The sequence below is a fragment of the Pelodiscus sinensis genome, chromosome 2, assembly GCF_049634645.1.
Source record: "Pelodiscus sinensis isolate JC-2024 chromosome 2, ASM4963464v1, whole genome shotgun sequence".
Classification (NCBI taxonomy): Eukaryota; Metazoa; Chordata; order Testudines; family Trionychidae; genus Pelodiscus; species Pelodiscus sinensis.
This window is the reverse complement of record NC_134712.1, coordinates 65,250,578-65,268,555: the sequence shown is the minus strand read 5'-3', so window position 1 is coordinate 65,268,555 and position 17,978 is coordinate 65,250,578. Positions and strand designations below refer to the sequence as shown.

Below are 17,978 nucleotides of genomic sequence, written 5' to 3'. Positions count from 1 at the left end.
GGGATTAGAATGTGAGAAGCAGCCTCATGGGGATAAGTGGCTTACCGGAGAGTTTTAATGCACTAGTTTTCTACCTGTTGGGAGATGCTTTCTAGTCTAGGGAAAAGTTTGTTTAGTGGTCTCAGCTTAATTCTTATTTGTGGGCTTGTTTGAGTACTGCTGTCACTTGGCTTGGCTCAAGCCCATCATTGCAGCAGAACTGCATGTCAAACCCTTGGTACATGTGGCAAAAAGGTATTGGGAGGTGCTCACAGTTTCATCTGTGCACAGCCTCTCACTTCCAAACAAAACGTCAAATTCATCAGTCTCATTTAAAAATAAGAAGAAAGAAGACTGCTATAATCGGCCGTTGTACTTTATAAAAACAATGCTGAGAAGATAGTTACACCAACAGAAATGAATTGCCAAGTGAAATCAGTGAGTTTAAAAAAAAAGTGAAAAGCAAAGAGCCCATATTAGGTTTACTTAGAACCCATCATATAGTTTGCTAGATCCATTATCGGTAGATTTCTCTGTGTGCTGTTATTTATCATATCACATCATAGGATTGCTTAAAAACACAAAGGATGTTGTTTACATAGAATTGTTTAAACAGATTCCAAAATTAAAGATCCAAATGTAGCAGACCTGGAATCATTCAGAGGGTTTTTAACATTGCTTTATGAGGATCTGACTAATGTGGATTTGGAGCACATTTTTTAAATGTTCACCCCTCAGTATTATACAACATACTTTTATTTACTGTATGATTGTGAGGGGGAATTTCATTGATGTTATTTGCTATATACCAAGTGCTGATATGCTTCAGACTACTGTTGTTTCTTAATGAGATAAGTGATATAGATGAGATAGTGAATTGTGACACTGATTATTTCTGTCAAAACAGTAAATTAGGGTTATGAAGGAGGCTGCATGTTTTATAATTAGTTCTTAAAAGAATAGTAAAAACAACTTGACATACAGAAAAAAATCTGCAAATCTAAAGTTTGAAACACAAAAGAACATTAAGGTTAAATTCTTGGTGGAAAAATGCATTAAAGGTATTGATGTGTTGTTCTTAGTGAACTGTTGCCATAGATACAATATAACCGGCAAATACAGCTGTGTTTGTGTACTGTAAAGCCTATAGTCCTAATATATTATGCCTTCCGCTCATGCTGTCTTCTTTCCTCTTTCTGTTTGATCATTTTTTAAAGGTAAAAGATTGATTTCTAGTCCTAAACTGCCTCAAATCAACATGCAGTCCTCAGGTCTGTGGAAAATGGACATCATTGGATCTGACGTCAACACTGAAATGGATTCAATACACCTTTCTTTCATCTTTTATGGAGACCTGAATCACAAAGAGTTGGCACTTCAAATTACAGGAAAAGCAACTCAAATCAAAGTAATTCAACCTTTCTGTATTGCCAGAAAACTTCTAGGAATCATGTACTTAATAAGCCTTTTAATTCCTGTAAAAATATTTTAATTGGGCCACGTTTCCAACATGATTTCTAAACCTGTCAGAATTGGTGTGCACAGTCATTTTTGTCTACAAATGACAGGATTTGCACACATGCAATGGCATTTTCACTAACAAATCCTGTCTGATTTGCACACATTGGGTGTTTCCATGAGAACATTCTATGCTTTGCCAGTGCACAGGGTTGTGCATGTCAGACTGCAGGCACAGATACACAAGTCAGTTTGAGGCCCTTTTGAAAATGTGGTACTTTGTCTACAAAAATGATATTTAAAGTCAGAAATACCAGGTGACTTTTCTGGGGTCAAAGTATGATAGGGTAAAACGTCCTTTTCCCTTCTTCTTTACGTCATGATCCAATTCTTCCGCCCTTCTACTATGTTTCTCCTTCCTAACTGTGTTCTCTCTTCATCCTGTATTCACACCCATCCCACTCCCTTGCGTCTTTTGCTTTCTGTTCCCATCTGCTTTCTCCTCTTTTTTTCCCTTTACCACTTCCTTGTTCTCCCCTTAGTGTCCTACTCCTTCCTCCCTTGTGCCACTCTTCACCCTTTCCCCCTCTCTTTCTGTCTCCTTACCCTCTGCTTCCCAACTAATTAAAACATCAGCACAGCAGGGACCCTCTTGTTATCCACATCCTCACTTCTTTTTGGGAATTATACTTTCTTCTCTGATTGGGGAGGGGGGGCCTATTCCTGTTCCTATAGCACTTACCGACACTCCACTTTGCTCTGTCTGTGTTATGCACACAGTGGGAAGTGGAACAGTAATTAAAATGAACACTGATGAAGCAGACCCAGAAGTGGAGTAGCTCCACATTTGGACATAAAGGAGGGGAAAGAATCTCTACTGTGGGCTGTCATGGACTCTTGGCCCTGGAAGGTCTCTGGGGGAACCCCCTTCTCAGCGACAGCCCTTCTTGGGGTCCACTTACTCTCGGAGGGAAAGCTACTTTGCTTCCTGGAACCACACCTCTCTGAGATTTGAGTATGTCTACCTCTTTCCAGGGGTGCCCTCAGAGAATCCGCTCACTTTAGACCCTGAGGTCCTCACTCCCAGATGGAATAATGCAACCCTGTTCTCTAGACTGGAGTGATTCTCAGCCAGGTAAAATAGGAGGTCTTATTGAGCCTCTGAACTCACCATTGGAACTCCAAGCTCCCTCAGGCCTGGCCTCTCTCATAGCAATACGTATAAGTCTCTCCTGAATCCAGGTAGGCTCTGGCTTCTCTCCCTTCCCAATGCAGAAGCCCCCTCCTTCCAGCAGAGCAGTAGACATCACCGGCCTCAACAGCTGCTCCTATTTTTTTGTCTTTGTTCCATGTAAACAGGTCACTAGAGTCTCTTTTCTTCCCCTTTGGCTAGAACCAGCTGGTCAGATCAGGGGTATCCTCTCTCCTGAAGCTCTTTGACCTGCTATTGACTAGGCACAGCTGACTGAGAAGCTGGGCTGAGGTTCTTAGTCACCAGCTCACTTGTCACAAGGGTCCCCCTTATCTTCAGGCAGTTGTCTGGGGATCGCAGCTGCCCAGAAAGGTCACACCTGGTCCTCAGCAACAACAAGCCCTTTCTCATCATCTTGTTAAATAGGCAGCACACTCACTATAGTTGTAAAACTAAAAATATCTCCACTTTATCAGATGGATGATAAAGGACTTCTTACAGATTTAATATAAAAAATCTGAAATATTGAAATATTTCATTCTTGTCTACTGCCCTGTAATGTATATAGGTACTAACAATTTTCCATGGTGCACTCAACACATCTAACCATAGCAGCCTAATGCTTCTTATCCCAATCTGTGTGTCAAACGCAGGACATTTTGAAGTAACTTATTGGTGGGCTAACTACCAAAAGCATAAATCTGTGGTGTCTAGTGGCTATTTGGCCGGTTGAGTGTGGCTAGTTCTCTATAGAGAGAACTATTGTGATTACTGCTTCAGAGCTGATTGGACACCATGGATAAAGATTATATATGCTGGAGAGTATTGGTGGCTGCCAGTATGCATGTCTTTGATCTGTCAGTAATCGTAGACCTCACTGAAGCTCAGAGGTATGCTAATCACCTTTCATTCAGGTTAAAAAAGGGAGCAATTGAATAACCCTTTATTCAGAGATAGCTGAAACAATATAAACCATTGGCCAAGGCATTTGACTTCTGGGAAGACCTGAGCAAGAGCTAATTCAGGGACAATAAGAGGGGGTTTTCTGAGACTTGTGGGGCTAGGACATTGATTGGTGGAGCTGTGGGTGCCACAAGCAGTCGAGATCAGAGAGCTAGGAAAGGCCTGGGAAGTGTAGCCCTAGAAGGAAGCCAAAGGAGAGTTTCTTTTTGGGCACAGGACTGACTTGGATCTGTGAGCAAGGAAATGGTCCTGTGATGTTTGTGTCTATGGTGCTCAGGGCAGCAGAACATCGTGTACGCTCTTTAGAAATAAAGAGCATTTCTACCAAAGATTCTACCTGAATCTATCATCAGTTTCTCTTACTGATGGAAATAACCCAGGAAGGCCCCAAATATTGGTTAACTGCTTTGGCCAAGGGGTTATATTCTGATTTCCTCAATGGATAATATGAAGATAATGTACAGTGCCACATTGAATGAACTGCCTTTTTGGCTGATAGAACTGCCATTTTGGTCTAATTTGGATAGCACAGCAAGTGAGCAAAAGTTCTCAAACTGTGGTTATGGAGCACTTGCTGGTGATCAATAGAAAGCAAGTACATCATATTTCACTTGCTGCTGCTTCTCCTTGCTCCCAACTGCTTCTACAGGCACCTGAAGATTGTGGATAGGAGCTAGAAACAAGGGGGAGCAAGTCTAGTTGTCTCCACTAGGGACCCTTTGCTACCTAAAAAGGGGTATGAAAGCAGAGATGCTCAACCAAGGTAAAGAGAATGAGGTAACCGAGCAGCATATTTAGGGTAAGGATGTTAAAAATCAGTTAATTTACTAGTCGAATAGTCGATGGAATTTCCATCGACTGCTCGACTAGTTGATAGGCATTTCCGCCTTTGAAATGTACAAGAGTCCCCCACTGACCCCAGGCTCCATGTTGCGCTGGCATTTGAAATACCGCGTGGAGCCAGGGTCAGCTGGGGACTCCCCAACTGATCCCAGGCTCTGTGCAGCATTTCCGCGGAACCCGGGATCAGGTGGGGACTTTCCAGCTGATCCTGGGTTCCGTGGAAATGCTGCACAGAGCCTGGGATCAGCTGGGAAGTCCTCATCTGACCCTGGGCTCCACGTGGTACTGCCATTTTGAAACACCACCTTGGCATTTGAAAGAGGCAGTGCTGCACAGCTGAGCCCGGGATCAGATGTGCAGCATTGCCCATTTGAAACGCTGCCTCCACATTTCAAAGCTGTAGCACCCATGCTTTCGATAAGCATTTGTGCAGCACTGCCACTTTGAAATACCCTCTCTACCCCCCTACCCTTTACTGCCTCTATCTGATAGAGGCAACAAGGGGGGGAATTGACTTGTCGACTGACTATTTGATAAGCATTTTCTTATCACATAGTTGACTAGTCCTTAACATCCTTAGCTCAGGGCACCTTTTGTAAAAAGGGGAAGAAGGGGAGCCAAAGAGGGAGTGGAGGAAACAGATGGGAAGTAGTGATGAAACCAAAAGGAAAAGAGACAATGTGCTTATCCTATTGTTCCTTCAAAAGGACAAAGGATTTATTGCCTTTAATCATAGGTACAAATCACATAAGCATTTCCTAGTGCTACTTATCCATACAGTAGCATAGCCACAGGGATGTTATGTAATCACTAATGGAAGCTGAGGTGATCTGTTCAATCATGAATCCGAAGGGAAGGGCTCCAGAGGACAATCTATTTACTAAAATGTGGTCCATGCTATGGAAGATGTTAAGAACCCTTTAAAGAAATGAATTAATGTGCTTCCCTAACTACATAGTCTACTCCAAGTTAGATTAATTGACTTTAAAATTCAAAATTAAGTACAGCTCCTTCCCCACTTGTATGTTGCAGGAACCCCCCCCCCCCTCCCCCCCATGGGATTCATGGTCTGGTTGCTCAAATTTAAAGAATACTAGAGCTTTTTATTGTATTGTTAGCAAGTTGGGATGAGCCATTTGTTCACTTTCTAATCAATAATGTTTGCAAACAGTCCACTGCATCACTGTGAATTATAGCATCTAATTTTGTTCTGTATGCAATTTTCCCCAGTGACTCTTATGAGAAAAGTCACCAATTCTCTGCTATTTAAAACTCTAGAGAATCATTCAGCTTGTGCAGTTAGCAAATCAATTTCGCATTGCGTTACCCCTTCCCTCTGAAAGTAACAATTATAAAACTGCTGAAATCTTCTAATTTCTGAGATTGGTTAAATGATTACATCTAACATTAGATCTGGCACTGTCTTTGACTTCTCTTTTTGTCACCTAGGATGAACTGTTGGAGATTGGCTCAATATACAAGATTCAGGTAACTGGCCCCCACACCAACTTAAGTCAGCCGTGGCACTTAGACTTACTGCATATGAAGCACACAGGCACAAACCAGGAGATGTGGTTAGCATTTGATTGCTCGTTCAACCCTAATGAAGACAAATGTGTGGAACTGCCAGCTCTCTGTGCACACCAGGATCCTTTGCCTGGTAATTTAAACTCTTTTTCTTCACTGGGGGTCAGTTTCTGTCCTTGGATGCATCCGATGTTGATTGCACTACATGCTACGGGCAGGTTTCCAAGACAAGGATTTTGTCTAAGACTGTAATGTGATAGATGTCCATCAAAAGCAAGAGAAGACAATGTTTCTTTTCCATGCAAAGGAAGTCAGTTCAGTGAAGTCAGTCTTGGGGCATGTTTTACAATAGCTGACACCAAATTAAACATACGTTGTTGATATAAGATTTCAGTCTCTTTCCTATTATATCAAGCAGATGCTAGTATGTAGCATTGGGGTTTTTTTAAGTAGAAGTATTGATCCTGCAAAGTAAAATAGGTCATAACGAATCACTGAATAAATGTATGATGTATTATATAGCGTATGATATTAACCTAGCCTTTCTATAAATAAGGAATTACTTACATAGAAATGTTTATTCTTTTAGGAATATCAGCTATGTAAAGATCCAATATAGTCAGGGAAAAGGTTTTTAAAAATCTGCCATAGTCAGTTAGCATAGAGCTATTCAGGAATTTCAGTTGCCTTAGTTATTATTGTATTGATGTTCACGAGGAATTTACCATGCAGCAAATATTACTACAGCAAAAAAGAAAGATATTAATTTGCACAAGTTGAGTTATTCTGCAAATTGTTCAAATAGTAACTCAAGCAAATTATTTACATATATGGTGTCACAAACATGACAAGATGATTATTACTTCAGAAAATACGAATAAGAGCAGCCTGTTGCATATTGATAGTTTTCATCCAGAACCATTTAAGAAAAAGCTTCCCATCTATCCAATTCATTAGAATGAAGAGAAGTGATAGGGATAGTACAGATCACGTACTGAAACTATTAGCAACAGAGAAGAGGTTTATTGACTGAGACTACAGTAGAGGTGATGTTTTATTGACTAAACAGAAGTTACTAGAAAAAAAATGGGAAGTCTCTCTGCACTCAGAAAGAGATGATAAAATATTCCACCTGAAAATTTAAAATCCTAAGTAGTTTTTTAACTATATTGTTCCCAACAGAACTTAAGCAAACTCAAGAAAACACAATCAAATAAACTCTTTTAATAACTGCATGTTGGTATTCAGAATATTGAGAGATTAGGAGACCCAACCTCTATCCAATCACACGCACGCGCGCGCGCACACACACACAAAATGTTCTTCCAAAGTTTTTGGTCTTCCAAGTTCAAGGTGAAAGAAAAAGATGATGCACTATGGGTATGTCTACACTACAGAGAAAAAAAATCAAAGCTGCTGCTGTCGATTTACCAGGGTTCGAACTAGCGGTCTAATTAACACGCACTAATATGAAGTGAGAGGGGCGCTCCAGTCAATGCCAATAACCCTGCTTTCATGAGGACTAATGGAAGTCAAAGGGAGAGTGCTTTTCCTTTCAACTTCCTGCAGGGTAGATAGTGCCAAAATAGCGATAGTTAAGCTATTTTGACTTCAGCTACAAAATTAATGTAACTGAAGTTGTGTATCTTAATTAGACTTTGTCCTGTAGTGTAGATGTGCCCTAACACTGCAATCATCAGCATGAATCATGGGGAAATTATCCCATGTTCTAAGAACAAAATTCAGGTCTCTAAGGGTACGTCTAAACTACATGGCTCCGTCGACGGAGCCATGTAGATTTGTTGTTTTGGCAAAGGCAAATGAAGCCGCGATTTAAATGATCGCGGCTTCATTTAAATTTACATGGCTGCCGCGCTGAGCCGACAAACAGCTGATCAGCTGTTTGTCCGCTCAGCGCGCTAGTCTGGACGCTCCCCTGCCAACATCAAAGCCCTTTGTCGGCAGCCCCGGTAAACCTCATCCCACGAGGAATAATGGGGCTGCCGACAAAGGGCTTTGATGTCGGCAGGGGAGCGTCCAGACTAGCGCGCTGAGCAGACAAACAGCTGATCAGCTGTTTGTCGGCTCAGCGCGGCAGCCATGTAAATTTAAATGAAGCCGCGATCATTTAAATCGCGGCTTCATTTGCCTTTGCCTATGTGTCTAATCTACATGCCTCTGTCGACACAACCTAATAGCTGAGTAAAAGGAAGCAAGGTGAAAAAAAATCAAAATTCCAATGCTTATCAAAATTGTTGTGAGTACCTAAAACACACCCACAAATCCCCATATGTGCTAATGCCAAGAAAGATTAAAGCAGAAATGTCATTTATGGAGTGTCTATTTTCATCCACTTCCTACCACTCACTTCCTAGTTTTCTGAGAGAAAACAGAGCTGTGGGAATTTTTTTACATTTTTCCCAAGAAAAACAGATTTTTGAGTAATTTCCTGAAACTCAGGCACTGCTGCAAATAGCACCTCTGTTCTAGGAAATTCATGTAAAGCCCAGACTCTGTATATGACCTAGATAGTGTGATTATAGGCCTCATGAGCTCCAACCCAAAGAAAATGCAAAGGCTCAACCCTGCATAACTTTCTGCATGTGAATAATTTTATGCAAGTGAATAGGACCATTGGGCTTATGTGTGTCTTTGAGGTCAAAGCCAATGCTATTCATATTCTTTGTGTGTGTGTGTGTATGTGTGTGTGAGTGTGTGTGCGCGCACTAAACAAATGATTTTCTATATGAGAAAATATTGGTTTTGGACAGTGTTTTATATTTCTGGATCACAATACTATATCAATGTAAATTTTCTAACAAACAATAAATTTTTCTTTGCACACTAGTTTAATTACTGGTGGCAAGGATGCTCTAGAGTTTTATCTGATTACAGTCATTCATGGCCTGAGAGAGACCTGTATATGACCTAGATAGTGTGATTATAGGTGAAATCTTTTAAAAACAAATCATTGTGTCCCATTGCCCAAGTTCCTCCCCTTCCCCCCCACAGAACATAAATAGAAAGATTAATTTAGATAGAAAAGTTAAAGTTAAAAGATAACCCCCAAAATATATGACAACTTTTATTGTCAAGACAAATTGACTAACTCAAATACAGGCCCTATCAGTGTTCCCACATCCACAATCAACTGTTTTTCATGGGATTTTTTTCCAGGAAAAAAGTATCCTCATCTTTGTGATCTTTACTCAGAGGCAGTCTTTCCATAATATCCAATCTCAGACCTACTTTCCCCACCATATACACATTTAACCCAACTCTTGCAAAAGATCAGAGAGATTTATACTTTGTGTTCATGTTTTCTTTGTCACCTCACCAGCCACAGCTGGATATGTTGTTGGTTCTGTGCCCAGTCTATTCTATGCAGAGTTTCAGTATCCAATATGGAATCCTGCTTTGTCCTGTTGTGCCTTGATCTGAAGGAGAGCCAGCAGCCTGAAGAGTGCAGAGTGCATTCTGTACCAGGGAGGCAATGCAAGTATTGGATTGGATTCTTCTAAGAGTCCTACCTTGCTCTGTCTTTCCATCTCTTTACACAGTGCTCCTTCACATGAAAGCAATGGACAACTCCTCAGTGGTTTTGATTTTTTTTTTCATTTTCATTTGTTTTTCAAAAATTACAAATGGAGGTATGGACCTCTTTGGAAATCTTAGAGGTAGTCTATGGAAATCAATAGTAATTTTTAGCAGCAATGTTAACTAACCATTGGAACCATTTTCCAAGAGCTGCGAAGGATTCTCCATCACTGGCAAGTAATAAATCAAGATTGCCTGTTACGTTTCCTAAAAGATGTGCTCTAGGAATTATTTTGAGAAAGTTCTATGGCTTGTGAGATCAGACTAGATAATCACAAAATTAACTTCTGGATTTGAAATCTATGAATAAAAAATCCTTCTTGCCTCATTCAAACAAGTGGTCTACTGACTTCAGTAGATGTATTTTAATGAACAAGGTTATTAGGAGTAGGCTCTTAGTGCTTCACAACAGTGACATACCTTGTTTCTGCTGATCCAGAGAATCCTGCATGGTAAACCCTAGTTTTTCTATTTCCAACTTGCTTCCAAAATATCAAATCATTTGCCTTAAAAGGTGTGGGCCAGATCCTCAGCTGGTGCAAATTAATGCAGCTTTATTGACTTTAATAGTGATAGTTTGATTTACACCACCAAAGAATATTTAGGCACTTTCAAGAGAGTACACTAGGTCTCAACTTAGAAAAGCACTTAAGCACCTTCTTAACTTCAAGTACGAGTAGTCCCATTGATAGCAAGTGCTATGGTAGATTAAGATCTAGACTAATTTTTTTAAAGTGTTGGTGGAGTCAAAATAGCTAAATGAAAGTTAGTTTTCACAAAAGAGGCTTCTTTAGTCAAATGATGAAGAGGAACAAAGATGTTTCCACCTAACAGAAATGTGTTGCAACATGTATATAAATGTTACCAGTGTGGATACATACAGCCCTTCTTACTTGTTAAACTGAGTCAGTGTGCAAAATTGTCCTGTAAAAGCCTTTTTTCAGTGGTACAATCTTTTTATATTTTAAAGGGATTAGAAAAATGACTGTATAAAATGTCACAATATTTGTATTCAGCCCTTTTTATTATAACACTCAATATGAATAGCACCAGCTTGTGAAAAGAGCTGTAGGAAAAATTTAAAAATAAATATCTCGCAGAACACTTTTTTTCTCTCTTTTGCCATCACCTACGCAGGAGCATAAATGACAGCTTTAGCTTGTAGTGTCTTAATTTTTCACTGTGTGTTTTAAACAATCACTCCTAAACCTTCCATGAACATATCATAGGAACGTCTATTTAGTAAATGTGTAGTTTGGTTAAATTTTGACCAGTTTTATGATGAATATTTCTTTTTAAATGCATTCATCCAACAAACTTGTTCTAATGATGACGTCATGAACTCCTGGGAATTTTAATATAATTCTTCTATGTTCTATAGCAGTCTGGACTTAAATTCTGTTGTGTCTCTGATTTCTAGAAGAGTGATGAGGATTTTGGCATAAGTGGGAGCTGAAACATCCAAGGCTGATAGATCTATGGACTTGGATTGAAATTGTGGGTAATCAGCACTGCTGAAAAATCAGGCCGTAAGCTATGATTGTGATAAGATGGGAGCTCATCAGTTTATCCTGCCTTCCAAGTGTTAGACCCAGGCTCCAGCCCTGAGGAGCCTGTGTTGGTTGTTTGGCTGCTCTCAGGATATGTGGGACTCCAACCCAGGTCCCCAGGCAAATGCTTTATCCCCCTAGGTCACTCCAGAACCCACCTCACCTACCTACCTCTGGGTGTCTGTTATCCTGCCTTCCGAGTGCTAGAGCCAGCTCTTGTGCTGGGGCAGCCTGTGCTGGCTGTTTGGCTCCTCCCGTATGACCTAGATAGTGTGATTATAGGCCTCATGAGCTCCAACCCAAAGAAAATGCAAAGGCTCAACCCTGCATAACTTTCTGCCTGTGAATAATTTTGTGCAAATGAATAGGCCCATTCGGCTTATGTGTGTCTTTGAGGTCAAAGCCAATGCTATTTATAATCCGTGTGTGTGTGTGTGTGTGTGTGTGTGTGTGTGTGTGTGTGTGTGTGCGCGCGCGCGCTATATACATGATTTTCTATATGGGAAAGTATTACTTGCCCTTCCACACACCAAAGTGGATCGGTTGATGAACCCACAATCTAAAGTGTGACTATTGCAATATAAAATGGCTTATTATTTATATTATAATAGTAATTAACAACAAATATATCACTTCCCTTTCTGAAAGGAATCTGTGTGTCATACTGCTAAAGCTAGCAAGTTCTTGTACAGTTCAAGTTGATGCTTTTGAAGCAGAAGGAGCTGAGCTGGCCACCGATCTGTTATTTTACTTTGCCTTAGGATGTTGTTCTATCAGAATTAAAAACAGCTTTTTTGTTTTGTTTTGTTTTGTTTTTGTTTTTGTTTTGGGTTTTTTTTTGTTCTGTGTCTTTGCAGAGTTTAGCACAATGGTGTCCAGATCCAAGATTTCAGTTTCTAGGCCTAATACAAGTAATAATTAATAGTCAAATACTGAGCAGAGGAAACAGCTGTTTCTTCTGTTTATGGATTCCCCTTGTCACCCATTCCAAAATAAGAGTAACTGTAGTAAGCAGGAGCCAAGGTTCAGATTTTCAGAGCTGAATATGAGGTTTAGGCAAACAATTCTCATTGGAATTATTAGGATTGATGTGCCTAAATCCCCTTGTTGGCCTGAAACACTTGAGCTAGGTGTCTCCTCCTGTACCCAAACCAGTTATTTATTCTTCCATTCCTAAATCTGTACCAGCACTACTGGTGGAATGAATAGTGGTAGCAGTCTCCCAGATCTTCTCCCCTGACCTGTGCTATAGAAGGCAGCTGTGGTCATAGCTGTTCTTTCAGGCCCTGCCCCTGTTCCACTGTTAGTAGAGCAAGGAAATTGGTCTCAACTGTATCTTCAAAGATCTGCTCTCTGGCAGTCCTGACAGACACGGGACTCCCTATTTCTCTTAATCCATAGTGTGGCTTAGGAGAACAGTATACTCCTTTTCTGGCCAAATACAATTCACTAGAAGACCTGGACTGGTTTGGAAGACCCATCCTCACTTCTCATGAGGCAGAAAGAGAAAGGAGTACTTTGGTTAAAGGAAAAAGCTGAAGTTGAAAGGATTTAAACTGTAATTAGCCATTTCTATTATGTATCAGTGTGCTCTAACTTTAAGATCATTCAGATTGTGTTGTGGTCTCATGCATGAAGAAGCTTGATACTCCTGATGTGTATCCACTGGAGGATAGTTACATGAGCAATGGTCTCAAGTTGCAGTGGGGTTGTCTAGCTTGAATAATAGGAAAAACTATTTCACTAGGAGGGTGGTGAAGTACTGGAATGGGTTTCCTAGGAAGGTGGTGGAATCTCCATCCCTAGAGGTTTTTAAGTCCCAGTTTGACAAAGTCCTGGCTGGGATGATTTAGTTGGGATTGGTCCTGCTTTGGGCAGGGTGCTGGACTCAACAGCCTTCTGAGGTCTCTTCCAGCCCTATGATTCAATGATGAGTTGAAAGCCTCTTAAGACAATCAGATCACCTCTTTCATCTAAGCCATTTTGTGACTGTGCAGTCTTTGCTTCAGTGCAAGATGATAACGATACATGCATAAAAATACAGAAGAGGCAAATAGGAATATAGAGCCGTAGGGATTAGAACTAAGACTCTCTGGTGACTATGTAAACGGGCAGTGGTTTTTATAGGGGAATTGGATACTCAAGAGGCCAGAATGAATGTGTGTAGGTTATCCTGTAGGTTACTGAACACAATAGTCAAGAGTGCTGATTTTCTGGAAGAATGCAGAGGAAAAGAAAGCTGCATTCTATGGATTCACCAACATGGATTTATGCAGAGAATAAGAATGTGTTGTAGTTAGTGCACTGGACTGAGACTCAGGAGATCAGGGTTATTTCCAAGCTCTGCTGCAGATAGACCCATTGATGGGAGGAAAGGAACAGCTGTCCCAGGGCCCAATGATTTAAAAGGGCCTTGGGCTCCCAGTTGCTGCTGTGGTAGATGACAGAGCCCCGGGCCTTTTAAATTGCCACCAGAGCCAAGAGCAACACACACCTGGGCAGCCCTGAAAGGCTGGCTGGGGGAGGCTAGACCCCAACCGCGCCCCTTCCACCCGAGGCTCCACTCCTTCTGGGGTCTTGAAATTGCCTCACCACTTTGCTGATGGCTCAAAAAAGTGTGTTGGTTGCCCTAGCTACAGCCTATATTATGGTGGGTGAGTCACTTAGGACCTACTGGCATTAGAGAAATGTCTATTGATGTCACAGCACAGTTTCATCAGAGCAAATCCCTGATGTAGAGTTTTGTACTGGTGTAAAACAGCATTTATATCAGCTCAGTTTACTCTGTTAATCTACATGATTAAAATGCACTGGTTTAAACCCACCCTACAATGGAGCAGGGAGTCTCTAAAAGGATGTAACTATATTGATAGTGCTATAATTATATTAAGTAAATTACAAATGTGCAAATTTCTGTAATGTAGGCAGAGTCTTAATCTTTCTGTGGCACAGTTCTCCTTACATTAAAATGGGGACAATACCCCCACCCCCAGTGTCTGTCTTTTATATTTAGATTGTAAAGTACCTGGAGCAGCATCATACCTTACTGCATATTTGTACAGTGCTGAGCACAATCTGATCTTGGTAGAAACCTCTGACTACAACCATAATACAAATAATAATAATTTGACAAAAAGATGAAACGTGTGGACATTTATGGAGCTGTATAACTGCATTCTATACAGACCTTTCCTCTAATTAAAAGTTGTTAGAATGTAATTTTATGATAATGTGATTTTCCTTTTTTAAGAACATAGTAAGTGACTCTCATATAAAACAATAGACTAGAACCCAAGCGTTTTTATAAGGAATCCAATTATGAGACAAGATGATAGAGAATTTCCCTTTTATACTGACTGTTTTTAAAATTTTCTTTTAGTTGTGGAATACTCCATTCATGTGCACACTGGAGACATAAAGAAAGCAGATATGAGTGGAGAGGCTTATCTTTGCATTCAAGGAGAGAGAGGAGACTCTGGGAAAAGATGGCTTAAGAATTCAAGAAGCAGGCCCATCACTTTTGCCCGAGGACAGGTAAAAGATCTGAGGGGAAAAAATTGAAATAGTAAATGTCTCCTTATTAATACCTCACATTTACATAGAGCCTTTCATGCAAAAGGATGTTAAAGTCTTTTGACTAGACTGCATATTCCATACTGAGATCCCTTCACCTGCTACTACTATGTGTCAACCATTTCTGGGATGGAATATGGTTACTCTTCTGCACTATAAGCTTGCACTACAGAGGTAGCTAAATTCCTGGCATATTTTTGTTCAGAAAATTAGATTGCAAACTCCTTGATGCAGTGACTTAGGGGCCAAATACATCATAGGTGGAAGTGCATAGCTTTTCCATGAGATATCTTGGTCATGTGCCTGCTTAAATGAATATGGCATTGTGTGTTTGTTGAACCATCATGAACACCTGCCTCTCAATATCACTGAAAAGTAATCATTAGGGAAATATCCCACTCAAGACCCAATTCTCCTTTTTTGTCCCTCCACTCAGAAATTCATTATAAACCTTGCAAAAATATTCTTGGTTTTTGAGAATTTTAAAAACTTTTCCAGAAAAAATCCTTCAACAACTGTTGGCAAGAGAATAGTAAAAAAAATTCAGACCCAAGTCTTACGGATGCCTCATTACACCTCAGTGTCTGATACAAATGCAGGTTTGCAAAAAATAGGTACATTTTTTAATAAAAAAAAATCAATGTAAAATCACTTTACAAAGGATGTTCTCTGTTACTAAGCTTTTAACAGCTGACCACCCCACAGCACTGAGTGGTACTGAATTAATGGTGAAGACTGGAAAATGAAGAACCAATGAATATAGCTCCATTACCTCTGTAATCAGAACCCTGATCATCCAGATTCAGTTTACTTGATACTGTAGGTGACCCAGAAGAGTACTCATAGCGCATGATGAAGAGAATCACTTTACCAAAATTCAGGAGTTGCCATGATTGCCACTTTGCAAAGATGTATGGGAGACATCTTGACATTCACTCATCAGTGCAAAACCGATCTGGAAACGAGGCTTACAGGATCTGGGGTTGGCAGATTACCGTCTAGACTGCCGCACTGTGCCGACAAACAGCTGATCGGCACAGCAAGGTGGCCATTTTGATTTAAATGAAGCGGCGATCATTTCAATCACCTCTTCATTTCCCTTTGTCATCCTGCCTTATCTACATGGCTCCGTCGATGGAGCCATGTAGTCTAGACACACCCCTGCAGTTGAGTACGTTGCACACCTAGGGTATGTCTATACAGCAAAGTTATTATGAAATAACTTTCCTAGCATCTACACAGCCAAACTGCTATTTCAAAATTAATTCCAAATAGCAGAGTGCTTATTTCAAATTTGATGAACCTCATTCTACGAGGAATAACACCAAATTTGAAATAGTTATTTCGAAATAAGTGCTGTGTAGACACTTATTTTGAAATAGGGGGCCTCCAGCCTTCCCAGGAGCCCTAGTGGCCACTCCAGCCTCAACCAAGAACACTCCTCTCACTCCTCCCCTCCCTGGACCCCTTAAAGGGGTAGACACTGGCCATAGTGCCTATGCCAGCTCCAAGCCTGCCAGCCCAGAGCCAGCAGTCACTGCCCCGACCCAGTGGCCCCAAAACATGAGCAAGCAAGCCACTGACAGCCAGTCCTCCACCACTCTCCAGAAGCAGTTTGCCAGCTGCCAGGAGCCTGCCATTGGAAGGGATGCCCCCCATGTCCATGATCTCTGCACTAGATAGAGGAACACAGCCATCTATGGCAGGATAGCTGCCAACCTTGCCACAAAAGGCCACATGCGAACCCAGGAGCAGGTTTGCATGACAATCAAGTTGGTCCAGCGAGACCCCCCAACCCTGAGCCCTGAGCTTCCCCTCCCCCTTCTTCTCCTTGCTTCCCCTTTCCAGATCCCTCCTCCCAGGTTTCCCCCTCCCCTCTCCCACCTCCTTTCCCCAGTCTCACCAGAGTTTCATTCCCCCCCCCCCAGTTTTGTTAAATAAAGAGAGTTTGTGTTCATGTATTTTATTTGACATCAGGAAGGGGGGTTAGGGAGGGGTAAGTGGAAGGACGTGAGGGAGGAATGAGGCACAAGCCCTTAGTGGGGCAGACCAGGGAGGCTCTTAGTGCTCCTCAGGGTAGAAGCTCTCCCACAGGGCCTCCTGGATACTGACAGCCCCTGATGGACCTCCCGGATGACAGCCTACAGAAAGTGCAGCCAGGCTCGCAGCAACATCTCCAAGAGAAGCACCAGAGTGCCCAGCTTTCCTGCCTATAACCAGAGTCAAGGGAAGTGTTTGAAAAAAGAATGAGAAAAACAAACAAAACAATAATTGTGTGTGTGTGTATCTTATACCTAAAAAGGAGATCAAAAGACTCCACTAAGATCACTAATAATTTCACCACTCAAATCTAAGCTACTTAAGAAACTTTTTCATGTGATGGAGATTATTACATAGGGACAATGTCAATTCTTATAATAGTCATAACTGAGGTAATTTAGTTATTTCATCCTACAAGCTTAGTAGAAGTGAGCATCTTACTGGAACATCAAGCTGAGTATCAGAGTGTCTGAAAATACAATTTATCAACTATAGTATTCATCATAAAAGTCATCATAAAAGTCATGCTAGTCGCTGACATTGGAAACATCAGTTACTACACATACTGTTTTATTGTGCACTTGAAAGAAATGGAATGACGTGACTGGGGTAAAGTAAAGTGCACTAGTATACAAAGCAGTGTCCACTTATGTAGAGGTATATTCATGAGTCATTAAAGCCAATACATACCTAACAATGCAAAAACAATAATTTAATTATTCTCAAATTGCAGGTGGACATTTTCAGAATCAAAGCAGTTCACCTTGGCAAGTTGAATCAAGTTCTTATTGGATTTAAAAGTTTTAAAAAAGGTACAATAATTTAAAAATAAACTCCATGCCTCGAATGTATAGCATTGTATTATAACAAATACAGTGTAATAAAACTGATTATCATCAGATGCAATGGGTGTCAGAAATGCAGAAGAACATCTGTTAAAATGATAATTAAAGATCATATGTCAATGAGATTTGTTCTCTTTGGAATCTAGTTAAAAAAATTGAAATTTCTGGACCTTTTCTGGTTTCTGTTAGACTGTATATAATCTCGTGTCACTTAAATGCTCAGGGAAAATCGTAAAAAGTATCCAGCGAATTACAGAGTTAAAAATTATGAGGCATGTTTTTTTTCTTTTACAATTAGTGGCTTGTTTGATATATTTGGTTCTCCCTTTATAGTCAGCAAAGATTTTTGTTTCCCAGCAAAACTTTGTGATTTGCATTTCATTTGGATATTATTCCCCACCCCTATAACAC

At 40.6% G+C, this 17,978-nt stretch overlaps 1 protein-coding gene across 6 annotated transcripts in view; it reads left to right on the top strand.

Annotated features, from left to right (window-relative positions):
• RP1 (RP1 axonemal microtubule associated) overlaps positions 1-17,978 on the top strand; it is a 334,459-nt gene that overhangs the window by 238,132 nt on the left and 78,349 nt on the right. For all 6 annotated transcript variants that reach the window (XM_075920698.1, XM_075920699.1, XM_075920700.1 and 3 more), the window contains 4 exons: positions 1,197-1,387; positions 5,885-6,095; positions 14,489-14,643; positions 17,456-17,534. In XM_075920698.1, the coding sequence (XP_075776813.1) occupies positions 1,197-1,387; positions 5,885-6,095; positions 14,489-14,643; positions 17,456-17,534 (636 nt within the window). The remainder of the gene's footprint in view (positions 1-1,196; positions 1,388-5,884; positions 6,096-14,488; positions 14,644-17,455; positions 17,535-17,978) is intronic.